Source organism: Drosophila albomicans, chromosome 2L (assembly GCF_009650485.2).
Source record: "Drosophila albomicans strain 15112-1751.03 chromosome 2L, ASM965048v2, whole genome shotgun sequence".
In the NCBI taxonomy this organism is placed as follows: Eukaryota; Metazoa; Arthropoda; class Insecta; order Diptera; family Drosophilidae; genus Drosophila; species Drosophila albomicans.
Window position 1 is genome coordinate 1,262,498 of NC_047628.2, and position 14,818 is coordinate 1,277,315.

The 14,818-nt window shown below is 34.9% G+C and overlaps 1 protein-coding gene and 1 long non-coding RNA gene across 3 annotated transcripts in view; one reads left to right on the top strand and one right to left on the bottom strand.

Moving 5' to 3' along the window:
* LOC117564109 (trissin receptor) overlaps positions 1 to 14,818 on the bottom strand; it is a 64,175-nt gene that overhangs the window by 24,647 nt on the left and 24,710 nt on the right. The window contains exons 1-2 of one of the 2 annotated variants that reach the window (XM_052002021.1): positions 12,603 to 12,954; positions 2,210 to 2,354 (exon numbers count right to left, since the gene is read on the bottom strand). In XM_052002021.1, the coding sequence (XP_051857981.1) occupies positions 2,210 to 2,354; positions 12,603 to 12,939 (482 nt within the window). In that variant the 5' untranslated portion in view covers positions 12,940 to 12,954. Of the gene's footprint in view, positions 1 to 2,209; positions 2,355 to 12,602; positions 12,955 to 14,818 lie in introns of those variants that run through there. The other variant, XM_052002020.1, reaches the window with a different exon arrangement.
* LOC127565044 (uncharacterized) lies at positions 10,179 to 10,641 on the top strand. Its single transcript, XR_007954445.1, has 3 exons — positions 10,179 to 10,261; positions 10,333 to 10,497; positions 10,554 to 10,641. It is a non-coding gene; the product is annotated as an uncharacterized LOC127565044 (long non-coding RNA).

Sequence of the window (14,818 nt, forward strand, 5' to 3'; positions counted from 1 at the left end):
GAAACCGTGTTTGGTTGGATCCTCACCGGCCCCGTCTCCCAGAATGTGTCGACAACTGTCTCTGCGTTTTCGACGAGAGACGCCATCCAAGCAGACTATCAACTCGACAGATTAAGTTCCAAATTTTGGAAGGCGGAAGATATTCCGTCGAAGCTGGTTAGCTGCGAAAATACAACTTCACGTAGCAGATGTGGCAGATATCGGGTGGTTCTTCCATTCCGGAAGCCCATCACCACTCCTAATTTTTATCTGCCTCATCATTCATTCAAACCAGATAGGCACCGACACAAAGAAGAATAACCTCCTACTTCGTTTCTCTATTCGTCGTCCTGTGCTGTCCTATACTGTCCTGTTCCATGTGTCATTGACAATGTAAAGAAGGTACTGTAATAATCATTTGTTCTTGTTTCATTCCATGTTGCATGCCTTTCTCCGTGTGGATGGGCCTCAACTCGCTCGTAGACATTGTGATGTACTTCTATTACATGATTGCTGCCATGGGACCCAAGCACCAAAAATTCATTTGGTGGAAGAAGTACCTGACCACCTTCCAAATGTTGCAATTCGTGGCTATCTTTACGCATCAGTTTCAGTTGCTGTTCCGCGAATGCGATTACCCCAAGGGATTCATGGAGTGGATTGGACTGCATGGCATGATGTTCCTGCTCCTCTTCTCCGTTTTCTACAAAGCCAAATACGTGAATGCCCAGTCGTCAGTGACGACGCGACGACCAACCGGAACCGACTCGATCTTAAACTCCAGCACGGCCACGTTCCCGCTCGCTGTCCCCCCATCGACCGGCCTCACCTCCGCCCGAGGGCGTTTCCAACTTCGCTCACATCCTTGCTACAGGATAAGGCTGTGAGCATCCTCCCGAGGCCAACATCCTGATCGACACCGGGTGTAAAACCTTCGAGATGCGAGCTCTGATCGACTCGTGCACTGCAACCAGCCGTACCAGCGCATCCTTGGCAACAGCCTATCGGCTTTCCGTCACCTGCGTTGGTATGGAGGGCGTATGCACGGCGATCATCCGCTCACGGACATCCGACTTCCGTCGAAAGGTGCTGCTTTGCCGCCGCACCGCCCTCCGAGCTGTCGATGGTCAGAACTTGGAGCAGTTCCGCAGCATTACTTTTGCCGACGAACGCTGGTTCCAGCCATCGATGATGTCCTTGGTGCTCGGCACTGATGTGTATCCTCACATCATTCAACCTGGCATCCTGCCGAGCACCAACGGTTTGCCAATAGCCCAGAACTCCACATTGGGTTGGATTCTGTCCGGTCCATGTGGACAATAAAACCGTTTGCAACTCATTGCAAGGGGGGAGGTTGTTGATGATAAATGTTTTTCGACAGCATTTGTTATGTTTCCATGCAGATAAATTTGTTTCAAATTTTTGCCATGCCCACAACCGAATTTTTAAAGTTACAGCTACAGAATTTTGGTGTATACTACAATAACAATAGTAATTATGATGAAAATAATACCGTAATATTTTGTTTATATTCAAACTGGGTAGCGGGTATCTTACAGTCGAACACACACGACTGTAGCTTTCTTGTTTACTCTGTGATAAATTTTCAATGTAGTACATCGATAAAATAAATTTACATTTGGTATACCTAAATGATAATATGTATTGCTTTGTTTTTATTGATAACAGGTAGCGCTTAACTTATAGCCGAAGAAACTCAACTGAATCTTGGTAAACAGTAAATTTGTTAAATCAAATTAATTAATTAATAAATGTCAACTTAGGAGTCCTCACAATTAAATAAGACTCACAATTATTAAGACTGTATTGGGCTAGCGCCGAAATTATTTCTAATATTTATTATCGTACTTCTAATCGTGCTAGGCATAACCCAATTCGTATTCGAGTGGGCGTGGCAAAAATTTGAAACAAACTTGATCTGCGTGCAAACATAACAAATGCTGTCGAAAAAAATTATAGCTCTTTCACTGTCTCTGAGATCTAGGTGTTCATACGGACAGACGGACAGACACACAGACGGACAGACAGACATGGCTAGATCGTATCGGCTGTTGACGCTGATCAAAAATATATATACTTCATAGGGTCCTTCTACCTGTTACATTTCCTGCCTGCACAAAGTTATAATATCTTATGGGTAGCGTGTATAATAATAAATAATTATAATCAATGCATATTTTACTTTTATTTAAAGTCTGTATTCACTCACCTGTCTATAAGATAGATTGACAGATTTTGCATAACGCAAAAGAGACCTACGCAAAAATCGGCGAATGCCAAGTTAGCCAGGAAAAAGTTTGTTATAGATCGCAGGCGACGGGAAAGCGTTACTACCAATATTACAAGTAAATTGCCTGAAAATAAAAGTTTACATCATTAGCAATAGATTCGAAAATGCTTGAACATAGGTTCGACAAAAAAAATACAGAATGCTTAAGTTCTCACGTTAAGCACGTTCGATAATCATTATAATGAAATTAGGAAGCTAGTGTTCTCGACTGTGAGATACCCGCCACCCATTTTGAATAAACAAAAAATATTGCGGTATTATTCTCAAAATATAAATACTAAATACTAAAAATATACCGAATAGTATATTGGGTATACTGTATACTACTATAGTATCTGATCGCAACCAAATATCCAGGAATCATTAGAAGAACTTTACTTCTTCGTAATTTTGAGACTACCAATAAGTTTACGAATCTTAACATTTAAATTTAACTAACAGTGTTCTAAGACTGCATTCTGGCTGCGCGTCCCTTAAGTCGGTCGCTGGGTGGGTAAGTCATTGCGTCGAAGACGTGATTGGTTGCTCAACCTTCGACTGAATTCGCTGGACTATGTGAATATTACTATTGCTGGCATTTCCCCATAACTGGTAGCCGTACATCCTTATAGGTTTTAGTATCGAGTTATACAGCAGGACCTTATATTCAAGGCTAAGGGGAGACCGAGCGTTGATAAGCCAATGAAGGCTGCTGGCTTTTAGCTTTAGGTGTGTTCTTTTGGCTTCAATGTGCCGGCGCCATGTGAGTCTTCTGTCGAGGTGTACTCCTAGATATGTCACTTCGTTTGCTTGCGGGAGTAGAGTGTTGTTTAACGTTAGCGGCGGGCAGTTTTGCCTGTTCAAGGTAAATGTAACGTGTTTGCATTTTTTTCTCGTTCACTTTAATTCTCCAATCTGATAGCCATTTTTCAACATCGACCATGTGAAGAGCTAGCTGTGCAGTTACTTGCCTCGGGTATTTTGAGCGGCTGAGAATAGCTGTATCATCAGCAAACGTAGATGTTGTTATTCGTGTGCTTGTCGGGATATCTGCTGTGTAGATATCTGCTGTGTAGCACGCTACCTTGGGGAACTCCAGCTCCAACAGTGAAATCTTCAGATATAGCAGTGTTGCATCTCACATCAAAATTTTCTGTCGTAAAAGCTTGTGGGTGTTGTTGGGGAGCATTGTCTTGATCTTGTAAATTAGGCCTTATTGCCAGACTCTATCTAATGCTTGAGATACATCTACAAATATGACAGTACAGTACTCTCGTTCTTCGAACGCGTTGCGTATTTCTGATTTTATCCGGTTTACCTGCTCAATTGTTCCGTGCTTTTCACGAAGCCCAAATTGGTGTGACGGAATTCCTTCCTGGAGTCTTAGGTATGTGTTTATCCGAGTCAAAACGCATTTTTAAAAGAGTTAAGATAAGCATGAAAGTAGGCTTATAGGTCTATACTACGTGGGGATTGTGTGGTCTTTTCCGGCTTTGCTATCATTATTATAATTGACTTTTCCATCTGACTGGGAGCTCGATAATCATTTTGGGAGTTATGTGGTCGCAGCCCGGAGATTTTTCGGATTCAGTTGATTTTTGATGATGCTAACGATTTCATTTGGGCGTAATTCAATTGGCTCATGTTGAAGCTGAAACTCATATGGGAAAGTCGGCAAAGTAAACGCACTCGTGGCAGGATTTGGTTGGAAGACATTTTTAAGGTGGTTGGCAAACGTGCAACGCTGCGCGCCCAGCCACCTGTGGGATTTCTTTCGGTGGGTCAGCTGTCTATAGTGAGTGTTTTGAGGACGAGCTGCTCGATTTGTAGATTTGTCTTCTTTTGATTGCGTTGTGTATTTATAGTTTGAGGTGTTGACGCTCGAGCTGCAGAGACAAGTACAGACTCCAGTGAATTAACAAAGCTGTCTACGTCGATTTCATTGTTGAGATGAGGACTTAGCTTAATGTGTGAGCTAATATACTTTCTGTACTTAAAACAATTGATTTTCTGTAAGGTCAATTAATAGTGATTGTTCCAATTTTCCTGGATGACGGAGAATAAAATAAAGAGAATAGGCGAGTGATCAGATGAAAGATCCGAAAGGCATTCGGCGCTTATCAGATTTTTTGCAATGTTTTTGGTAATCGCAAAGTCTATTAAATTGGGTAGTTTCTTTGGGTCGGCGGGCCAGTATGTTGGTGTGCCAAAAGAAACATAGTCGAGCTTGTCCTTGACGTTGATAATTGCATTATAGAGCTGATTTCCTTTTGGAGTCACGAGACGAGATCCCCAGTGTGTGGGCTTGGTCTCCTAGTGAGTTGAAAAACTGCATAAACTCATCTTCAGCTATAGTGATATATGGCGGCTAGTGTAAGTTGGTTGCCAGTATTTAATTTTATATTTATAGATGTGTCCTGTAGGCAGTTCTTAGGAAACGATTTGATTGTCGAGTAGGAATTGAGCTAACTCAAGTTTATGCTTCAAAACGCCGTTAGCGTTCCATGTAGATATCTGTAGGGAAGTCATTATTTGAATTGTTGTGAAACCACCATTTGAATCAATAGATTTTGGTTTCGCATTAAATCTTGCATAGTTGTGCGCATAAATGACATAAATTCCGTAAGGTTTTTTGTAGGCTGAATATCATAGCTTCGCAGTTGCTTTTTGGCTGCTCCAATGATTGAAGCTGCTGAGCCATGTTCGGTTCTTGGTATGCTGATTGCACAAATAAACTTTTTGAGGCAGGGGTAGCCGGTCCTGATTTTAAAGCGCGCGTATGTCACACTTTTGACAGAGTTAATAGGTTCTAGTGAGGATCTGGCTGCAGTCGAGAAGAAGACTTCAGGGTTTGATCTGGAGACTTTCAACGTTTTATTTTGGGTGCGGGCAGTGATTAATTAATTAATCAATCATTCAATATAAACATTATCGATTTCATCGCAGAGAGCGTCTTTTCGCGTTATTGTAGATTTATTGAACCAGTCACTGCACTTTTGTGATTTTATTGAATATTTTTTCCCGGAGCACAATAAATACACGTCTGCAAGCGACGACTGATAATAGTTGAAATAGTGTCAAAAAAAAAAACTTGGTCTGCGTGCAGACATAACATAACACGATGACGAAAAATTATATCCCTATCTCTTACAGTCTCTGAGATCATGGTGTTCATACGGACAGACGGACATGGCTAGATCGTCTCGGCTGTCGGCTCAGATCAAGTATATATACTTTATAGGGTCGGTGATGCCTCCTTCTACCTGTTACATAAATTTCCTGCCGGCACAACGTCATAATACCCTTCTAACATAAGGGTATACATAATATATAATACATAAATTGAATTAACCGAAACAATAAAACAACAATTTTTGAAATTTTCTTTATCATTACTTTATTAATTTCAAAGGTCAGTTTAAAAAACCTATCAAGCACAATCGTTTTGACAAAAAAAATAAACACTAATGGTGACTTATGTGGTGCGCAGTGCGAAAACATAAATCAGAAGAATTTTGTATATTCGCTCGCATTCGCAGTCAGAAGTAACTTTTTTACACTTTACCAATCTTACTAGCTTAGTTGTGTTATTAAAATACCTGTGAGATAGTGACTTTAATTTGAAAAATTGGGTTTTAATAAGCAAGCTATCACCCAGCTCGCTATATAACAAATATAAAAAGTTACCAATTCTAACATATATTACTTTTAATTCACGACTTGGGTACTATTTTAATAAGGCAGCTGCATTTTATTTAATGTAAACAAGAGCTATATTATAACATTGTTACACCATCCTATTTTACACCAGAGTATTTTCTAAATGCTTTACATTAATTTTTTATGGATCTGTTCTTTGGCTGGGATTAAACGATATATGAGCAAGTCTTATAATTAACAGAAATTAACAGTTTTCTTTCACTGTCTCGGAAACGGCTGCACAGTCTAGAGTTCTCGCGCGAAATGATAAGGATGCTAAGACAGCTTACAAAGATATTTTTCTGTGTATTCGTCTATTACACCGTAGCCATGCTGAATATTAAGGTCTTTCAGTATGTTTTCGGTTTGAAAGTATCACGGCGCAGTGATGGTTCCCTAATCAATTCATTAATCTTTGAAAGCTGAATACTTACCTCTGCAGAGCTCTGCTCATAATAGCTAAAAAATGAATAAGCCAAACTATTGTCACCGTCGATCGAATGATCATTAAAGATCGAGATGGGATTGTGTATTTCTTAGGGCAATAATGTGCTCTAGCCTCTAGCCACAACCACACTAAAAAATCTTTCTTGGAGTTCTCTTTCACATTAATGCATACATTCATATACACAGACGGTTCCAAAACGCTTCACTCGACTTTATACCCAATTACTACATAATTTACTACTAAGGCATCCGAGTTATTCAATCAAAAAATATTTTATTTAAACCATTAAGCTTAATAATGGCAAATATGTTGTTTGCTCTGATTTCTTATCCTCACTCTATACTAAATGCAACTCTAATAATATTTTTTTTTTCCCGACATCTATAAGAACCCTGGATTCCAGGTCATAGAATCATAACAGGAAATGAATTTGCAGACAAAATTGCCAAATTTGCAACCAAATTTCCACTTTCCTCATTCAAGATATTACAGACAAAAATATGTTTTGAAAATATAATTTCCTTATCTTAAAACCTAATCGACTATCTGACACATCCATATAGTGTCGACCTAATAACATATCAAACACCAACAGATTTATAAGAAATATGTTATAGACCATGCCGATATCCCAAAAAGTCAAATCAATAAACTTAAAGCTTAGACTTGGGCACAAACACTAACTCTGAAACATTTACTATTTATTTATTTATTGTTACTAAAGCTAATAAATATATATATAATTAAATGTTTGCGGTTCACGAACAGTAAAAAAAATAGAACAACAAGCGATTTATTTTTATTTACTTGGTAGACTACTTTATTGTTATTTATAAGTTCGCGGGCTACGCGTCTTAGGCGAGGAAAGTGTCTTTAAAAACTAACTTCACAATATGCTGAGCTTTAACATGAAACTTCTTACTGCGACTTAAAGCTAGTGTGATGTTTGGTGTTTGTGTTAGTGCATTAATGCTGAGTCCTCAAGTTGTAAGTGGAAAATTTTAATTGACTTTGGACTTTTGAAAGTGGCATGATCGCCAATGTAATAGGATCTTTTTGTTTGTGACAATTGGTCGTCGTCGCGACAAGTGTTTATGCTTACAATATGATTTGTGGGAAAGAATTAGGAAGATAGGGGAATATTTATGAGTATGTGTCACATACGAGAAATTATTATGGAGGTGGATATATTACTCCCCCAACCTATAGAGGTTAGCTTGTCCTCAAGCGTTTAGTTCAGGGTACATAAGTAGGACTGGAATTTCAATATTATCGGTTTCAGCATTAGCACTTATGTTTGTGTCATGTTTTCTTACAAATTTTTGTGTTATTGTGTTGAATAGTGTTTTAATTTTCTTATTCACTAAGTGGTATATAACAATGAGGATTAATATTAATACAATCATAATTATTGAATATTCATAAATGTTGTTTTCTCTATTATTATACATAATCATTTCTTTTATCTCAATGTGTGGTAGTGGTTCTACTTTAGTTACATTGTATTCTGTAAACATAATGGTTGTAAATTGTTGTGCTCTATTTGAAATTTTAACATTTTTTTATTCAATAGTACAATTAAATATTTTTATTATTTTATCTTTTTCAATGTACATATCTAAATCGTTACAATTTTGATTTAATTTGGTTCTGGTTAAGTTCCAGGTTATTATAATATTTGGCTCCACTATTCGTATGAGTTCTTGTTTACGGTATTTATTAAAAGTACAAATTGGAGTCTCATGTTTTATTATATAAGTTATGCATTGGTCATTTATGAGATTGAATTCGAAACAATGTTATTGTGTAGATAAAATTTTCCTTCAATATTTTCATTTATGATTTGTCCATTCTTATATGGGTAAGGGATTACTTGGATATTTTTGGTTTCAAGATTACTTAATGGGATATGGGACATTATGAAAATTTCATTTGTAAGTGTATTGAACCATGCAGAAGTTTTGATATTTATTAATTTTTCGTGATAAATATGATCTATTTGATCGTGTTTAAGTAATTTTGGATTGAAGATTCCTAAGCGAGTTAGTTGTAAACCTAGTTCAATGTCTTCTATATATTCGGTGAAATGTTCAATATTAAAAATTATAAATTCATTAATTGCATTTCTTCTTCCAAAATTTTGCTTTGATTATTTATAATGTTAATACCTTGATTAAATGTGTTTATAAAATCATTAAGATTATTTGCCTGAATTGTATTATGGGCAATAATATTAATTTGGGTTTCAAATTGTTTCTTATCCTCTTCATCTAATGTGCCAAAAAGAAATTTAAGTGATGATCCTATAAAATTGAATAAACCTCGTTTAGTACGACCTGTTATTCTAATACCTGTCATTTGTTTTTCTAATTTATTCATTAAATACTTTATTTGAGGGTACTTATTAAAGATATGGCTTTGAGTTAATAATAAAACAAAATAATTTTCTATTTGTGTTACGTTTATAGTTAGACAATGATGTTCGAAAGATATTGGTAAATTGATGGTTCCTGACTCAAATAGGATGAATCCTTGGTCATTTTGAATTGGATTTACTTCGACTCGTTGAGTGTTTACGGTTGTGCAAATAATTGATAATATAAGTAACATCAGCAATTTAGGATGTTTCATCATTTAACATATTTACTTTTGTTAATTACTTTCTTCTTTTTGAACTTCGATCTATAGTGTGTAACTTTTCTGCCTCTATTAGTTTCTTCAAAATGTTTTTCATCAAGCTTTTTTATGTTACCTGTCTTTTTGAAAGGATTTGTTGTTTTTATTTAACCAATGGAGCTTGTCTAAATCGTGTATCTACTTCAACATTATTCCTGTTTTTTTGCGGTTATTTATTTGATTTATTTTATTCTCTTGTGAGTTATACTCAGGGGTTTTTGCATAAATAAAAATATACCGCTGGGTTTCCATTAGTGGCTTTATTTTTTGTTTTATGATTATAAATGTATAATATTGTTTCAAACTTTGTTATTTTATTTTCTACATTATCGTTGCTTCCTATTATTCTTAACTTTTCATTTATAGTTTTGTGAAACCTTTCTATATCTGATATTCCTGTTTTACTTGTAGTTATGTTAATTTTTATGTTTTCTTCTTGTAACCAAATCTGCAAAGCTGCACTAATAAATGCTGAGTTTTTGTCTGCTTTTATTTCTATGGGCTTTCCCATTTCATTGAAAACTTTTAGTAAAGCTCTTTTAGCTTCTAGCCAATCTCTACTTTGGACTTCAACTAATGTTGTGAATTTTGAATAAATATCTATACAAGAAAGAAACTGTTTCTTATCTATCATATAAAAATCTATTACATATTTGCCCCTAACATTAAGTACTTCGGGTGTTATTTCAAACGTGAGTTTTGTATCTCTATGTTCGGTTTTAGCTATGTTGCAAATTTCACACTCAGTTTTGTATTAGTTTCTGATAATCAGGGTAATAATATTTTTCCTTAAACCAATTTATTGTTTTTTCTATTCCTGGATTTTAATTTATGTGTTTTTAAAATTAATTCTTTAAACTCTGCGAATGTTTGTAAGTCAATTAATTTCAAGATTGTTTTCATTATTTTAGTTATATTATTCGTACTTATTATTTCTAAATAAGCTCTTTGAAAAATTGGAAAATCTATTTCATTGTGAAAATAGACAATACTCTTTTTCGAGCGAAGGTATTCCTTTATCATATCTTTGGCATGTTGATTAGTCATTTCCTTATAAGAAATTTTAATTTTAAGTTTATGAAAATAGTGAGTTGTTTCGACTTTGTTATCATCACTTTTTATAAATTCTATTTGTCTGTTAAAATAATTTAAAGGTCTTTCGGTTATAGGTATGTGGTGTTGCTCCTGTGCTAACTGCATCATCTCCTAAGAAATTCTCTTCTATTTTTATACGCGAAAGTGCATCTGCCACATTATTCTCTTTTCCTGGTAAATACTGGATTTGATAATCATACTCATTTAATCGGATTTTCCATCTTTGCAATTTCATATTTGGTTCTTTAATATTACTGAGCCAAACTAATGGTTTATGATCACTTAGGATTTGGAATTTTCTACCGAATAGGTAAGAACGGAAATACTTAGTTGCCCACACAATAGCTAATAATTCTTTCTCTATAGCTGAATAGTTTGATTCGTGTTCGTTTAAAGTTCGACTTGCATGGCAAATGGGTTTGTGTTCCAGTGACAGAACGGCGCCTATAGCGAATATTTATGGAGGCGTTTTTCTTTAATTTAGTTGTCATGGGTTTTGCAATATTTGCGAAATTGGGGATAAATTTGCGGTAAAATCGGCATAGACCTAGGAATGATTTCATTTCCTTTGGTGTCTTAGGTATTGGGAATTCAACAATTTCCTTAATCTTGTTCGGATTTGGTTTTATACCTTGCGTGGTGATTACATGCCCGAGGAAATCAGTTTTCTTCTTCATGAATTCGCATTTGTCCAATTGTAATTTCAAATTTGTTTTGAGAAGACTTTCGAAATGGATGATATGTGCTCCTCCAATGAAGTGGAGTAAATGATGATATCATCTAAGTAAACTAGACAATCTTTAAAGATCAGATCTTCAAGTAGATTATTCATGCAGCGCTGGAAAGTCGCTGGAGCATTTTTAAGCCCAAAGAGTAAATTCGTAGTGACCATGCTTGGTTGAAAAGGCGGTTTTTGCAATTGAGTCGGGATCCATTTGGATTTAATGGAAACCCTTTGCAAGATCGATCGTAGTAAAGTATTGGCATTTGTCGTAACTTGTCTAAGATCTCATCCATATTTGGTATGGGGAATTTGTCATCAATGGTTATTTCATTGAGATTTCGGTAGTCAATGACTAACCGGAATTTTTGTTTTCCTGAAGCCTCCATTTTCTTTGGAAAAATCCAGATGGGTAAACAGTAAGGGTTTTAGATTTTTTAATTATGCCCTGCTCTATCATTTTGTTGATTTGTTTATTGACTTCTTGATCATAAGCCTGTGAATATTTATAGGGTTTTTTGTATATTGGGTCTTCGTGTTTTGTTTAAATCGAATGCTTAATCGTACTAGTGAAAGTCAAATTGTCACTTTCCCGGTACTGAATATCGCGAAATTTATGTAAAACCTTTTTTAATTTTTCTACTTCTTCTGTGTTAAGATGTTCTAATCTGAACTCATTACACTCTTTTAATTTACCTTCGATTGCGAAGTTGAAGGGTCTATCTTCGGTTGATGGTGGATTTTCATAGTTTTCTGTATAAGTTTCTTCAGAATTTTTTCACTGTTTTAAATGTGAATTAATAGTTTCCTAATGTAACTGTTCCATTTTCATAATCAATTTGAGAGTTACTGGCTTTTAAGTACTCCCTCCTAATAACATATCATAGTTTTCAGAGAATTTTTGAATGTAAAATTTTTGTTTTATAGGGCAAAGACTACTTGGACCAAAAAGTATATTTTCTGATAATTCAGTAATGCCATTAATTGTTTGAACATTGATCGGGTTTTTATAAGTTGGAAAACTGAAAATATTTTGTTATATAAGATTTATTGAAGAACCTGTATCAATGATACATTTTAGGTTTACTTCATTCATTTTAATTTTTATGTATGGTGTGTTTACTCTGCATTTTGTTCCGAGGCACTTTGATGAAAATGTTCACCTTGTTCCATCTTGAACTGGCCACTTTGGCTTTCCCTTTGTCTTTTCACTGGTGGGTTAATCCCACGGCCAGTTGAGGTGTCCCTCAAATAATTATAAGGGTTTTGGTTTTGAGCTTCTTTTAATTTTTTATTAAACTCTGGGTGAAGGTTTTGTTTATTTTGGTTTTGGTTTGAATGGTTGTTTTGTGTTTTGGAATTGGACGTATCATCTGAATGAAAATTATTTGAATAGTTTCCATAAGATCTATTTTGATTTCTGCGGTTATTGTTTTCGCTTTTAGGGTGATTCTGAATCTCATAAGATTCATAAATCCCTTCTGCTTGAGCAATAGCTTTTAACTTGCTTATTGTAGTGATATTATGCCTTGCTAAGGTCATGTATATTCTGTCAGGCAGTTTCCTAGATATTACATTCTTGGTAGTTATTTTTAATGAATTTTTGTATAATATTATAGTACTGGCATCATTATCTAATGCTAACTTATTACTGATTATGTAAGATTTGCGTTCGAGTTCTTCGACAAACTTACGTAGACTTCCGTTCCAGTTGGTGTTGTAGAGTCTTCGCAATAGTTCTTCATAGGGCATCTGTGCTTTGAATTCCTCGATAAGTGATGATCTTAGTGATGTCCAATTGTTGGATTGCGTTACTTGGGCTGTTCGCAATGCTTCTCCATCTAACTGTCGTTCGATGGCTCCAAAGATTACGCTACTTTGACGTACATCGTCTGTTGTGTATAAAGATAGGATAAAGTCTATCCTCTTTATAAAGGCTGACAAATTTTCTGCACCATTGTCAAACGCTGGCACATGTTTAATTCGATTTAAGCACTGGTTTAGGTGTGCTTCCGAAAGTTCATTTGCCATTGTTGGTGTTGTTGTTAATTCACACACACGTGGTTCGGGTTGTTTGAGTTTTATTATAACGGGTTCACAATGTTCTTTTGTTTAACAGTTTTTTGCGTTTTTGTTTGTTGTTTTTTGCGGATACGTTTTATATAGTTCACAACTTATGCGCGTTTACCCAGGACAATGTTAGAGTCCTTTTAGCGGTTTACGACTGCTTGTTGATTCAATTACTATTACGACGTATCCTACCGACTGCGCCAATTAAATGTTCGCGGTTCACGAACAGTAAAAAAAATAGAACAACAAGCGATTTATTTTTATTTACTTGGTAGACTACTTTATTGTTATTTATAAGTTCGCGGGCTACGCGTGTTAGGCGAGGAAAGTGTCCTTAAAAACTAACTTCACAATATGCTGAGCTTTAACATGAAACTTCTTACTGCGACTTAAAGCTAGTGTGATGTTTGGTGTTTGTGTTAGTGCATTAATGCTGAGTCCTCAAGTTGTAAGTGGAATATTTTAATTGACTTTGGACTTTTGAAAGTGGCATGATCGCCAATGTAATAGGATCTTTTTGTTTGTGACAATTGGTCGTCGTCGCGACAAGTGTTTATGTTTACAATATGATTTGTGGGATAACATTTGGAAGATAGGGGAATAATTATGAGTATGTGTCACATACGAGAAATTATTATGGAGGTGGATATATTACTATATAATATTGCCATCGTAACTAAAACTTGTATATACATATATGTATATTACCCAAAAGACAAAAGGTTGAAATCTAGATTGAAAAAAGTTTGATTTAAGACTTTTTCGATTTTAAAAACGACAATGAAATAGGTTGAAACAATCTTAAATCTAGATTTTTATGCTGAATTGGATTAATAATATCTTATTTCAAGATTAAAATGAATAAAGATTGTTTTATTCTAGAATAAAAAGAAGATTGCAAATCTGGATTTAAGTCCATTTCGATCATACAAAAAAAAAAAAATTAAAGGCTTGTAGTTTCTTGTAGTTCTTTCTTTTAAAATTATAACCCAAATTTGAATGTTGTTGCTGTTAGCTCAGTAAGTAGAGTTGTCGCAAATTATTGTTCCTTGTAGTCGTGTTAAACAAACACACAATCTATTTTTTTTTTTTTTTTTTTTAATATTTTGCCTTCTTAGTTTTTTTTTCTGTGTAACCTTTGCTTTAATAATAAAAACTATGTTATTTGAAAGAGTGCTAATTTGCATTTGTAAAAGCAAAGTATGTAATTTTTAAATCTTAGACCCTTATTTTTCTTTTCTAATTAGGTTTATTATTCGATCTGGCATACTTTCGACTATATTCGTAAAAATCCTATCGTTTTTTTATTATCGACCAAAAATTTTCAAAAGGATTGAGATTTGGACTCTGTATTGCCTTCACTCGATCAACTTACAAATTTATTTTGCGATCTATTGTTTAACTTTTCATCTATTATACATGTCGACAATCTATTTTCAGTAAGGTTTACTATTGAGTCTTCAAAATTTATTGAAAATGTTTTCATGTTTGTAATTTTAATTGCGCAAAAACAGGTGATGTTTCATACGTTGTTGGTTAAAAGCTTTCATATCTGCAGTTTCAAAAATGTGTAGCTTCATAAAAAAACAGAAAATTCCAAGATTAAGTTTTCAGTTTAATGAGATGTTTAACTTTTCTTGTTGTTTCTTGTTTTTATGTTTCGTAAAAGAATATTTTAATAATATTAAAAAAATAAACAACAATCTTGGGTTAATTGGCTTTAATGTACTCACACTTGCACGCGACACTAAACTCAAGTGAGTGTAGGAATAAAGGTTTTTAATGTAATGATCGCAACTAAATTTCAGGGCTCATAAATGTTGCAGTTATTATTGTATGT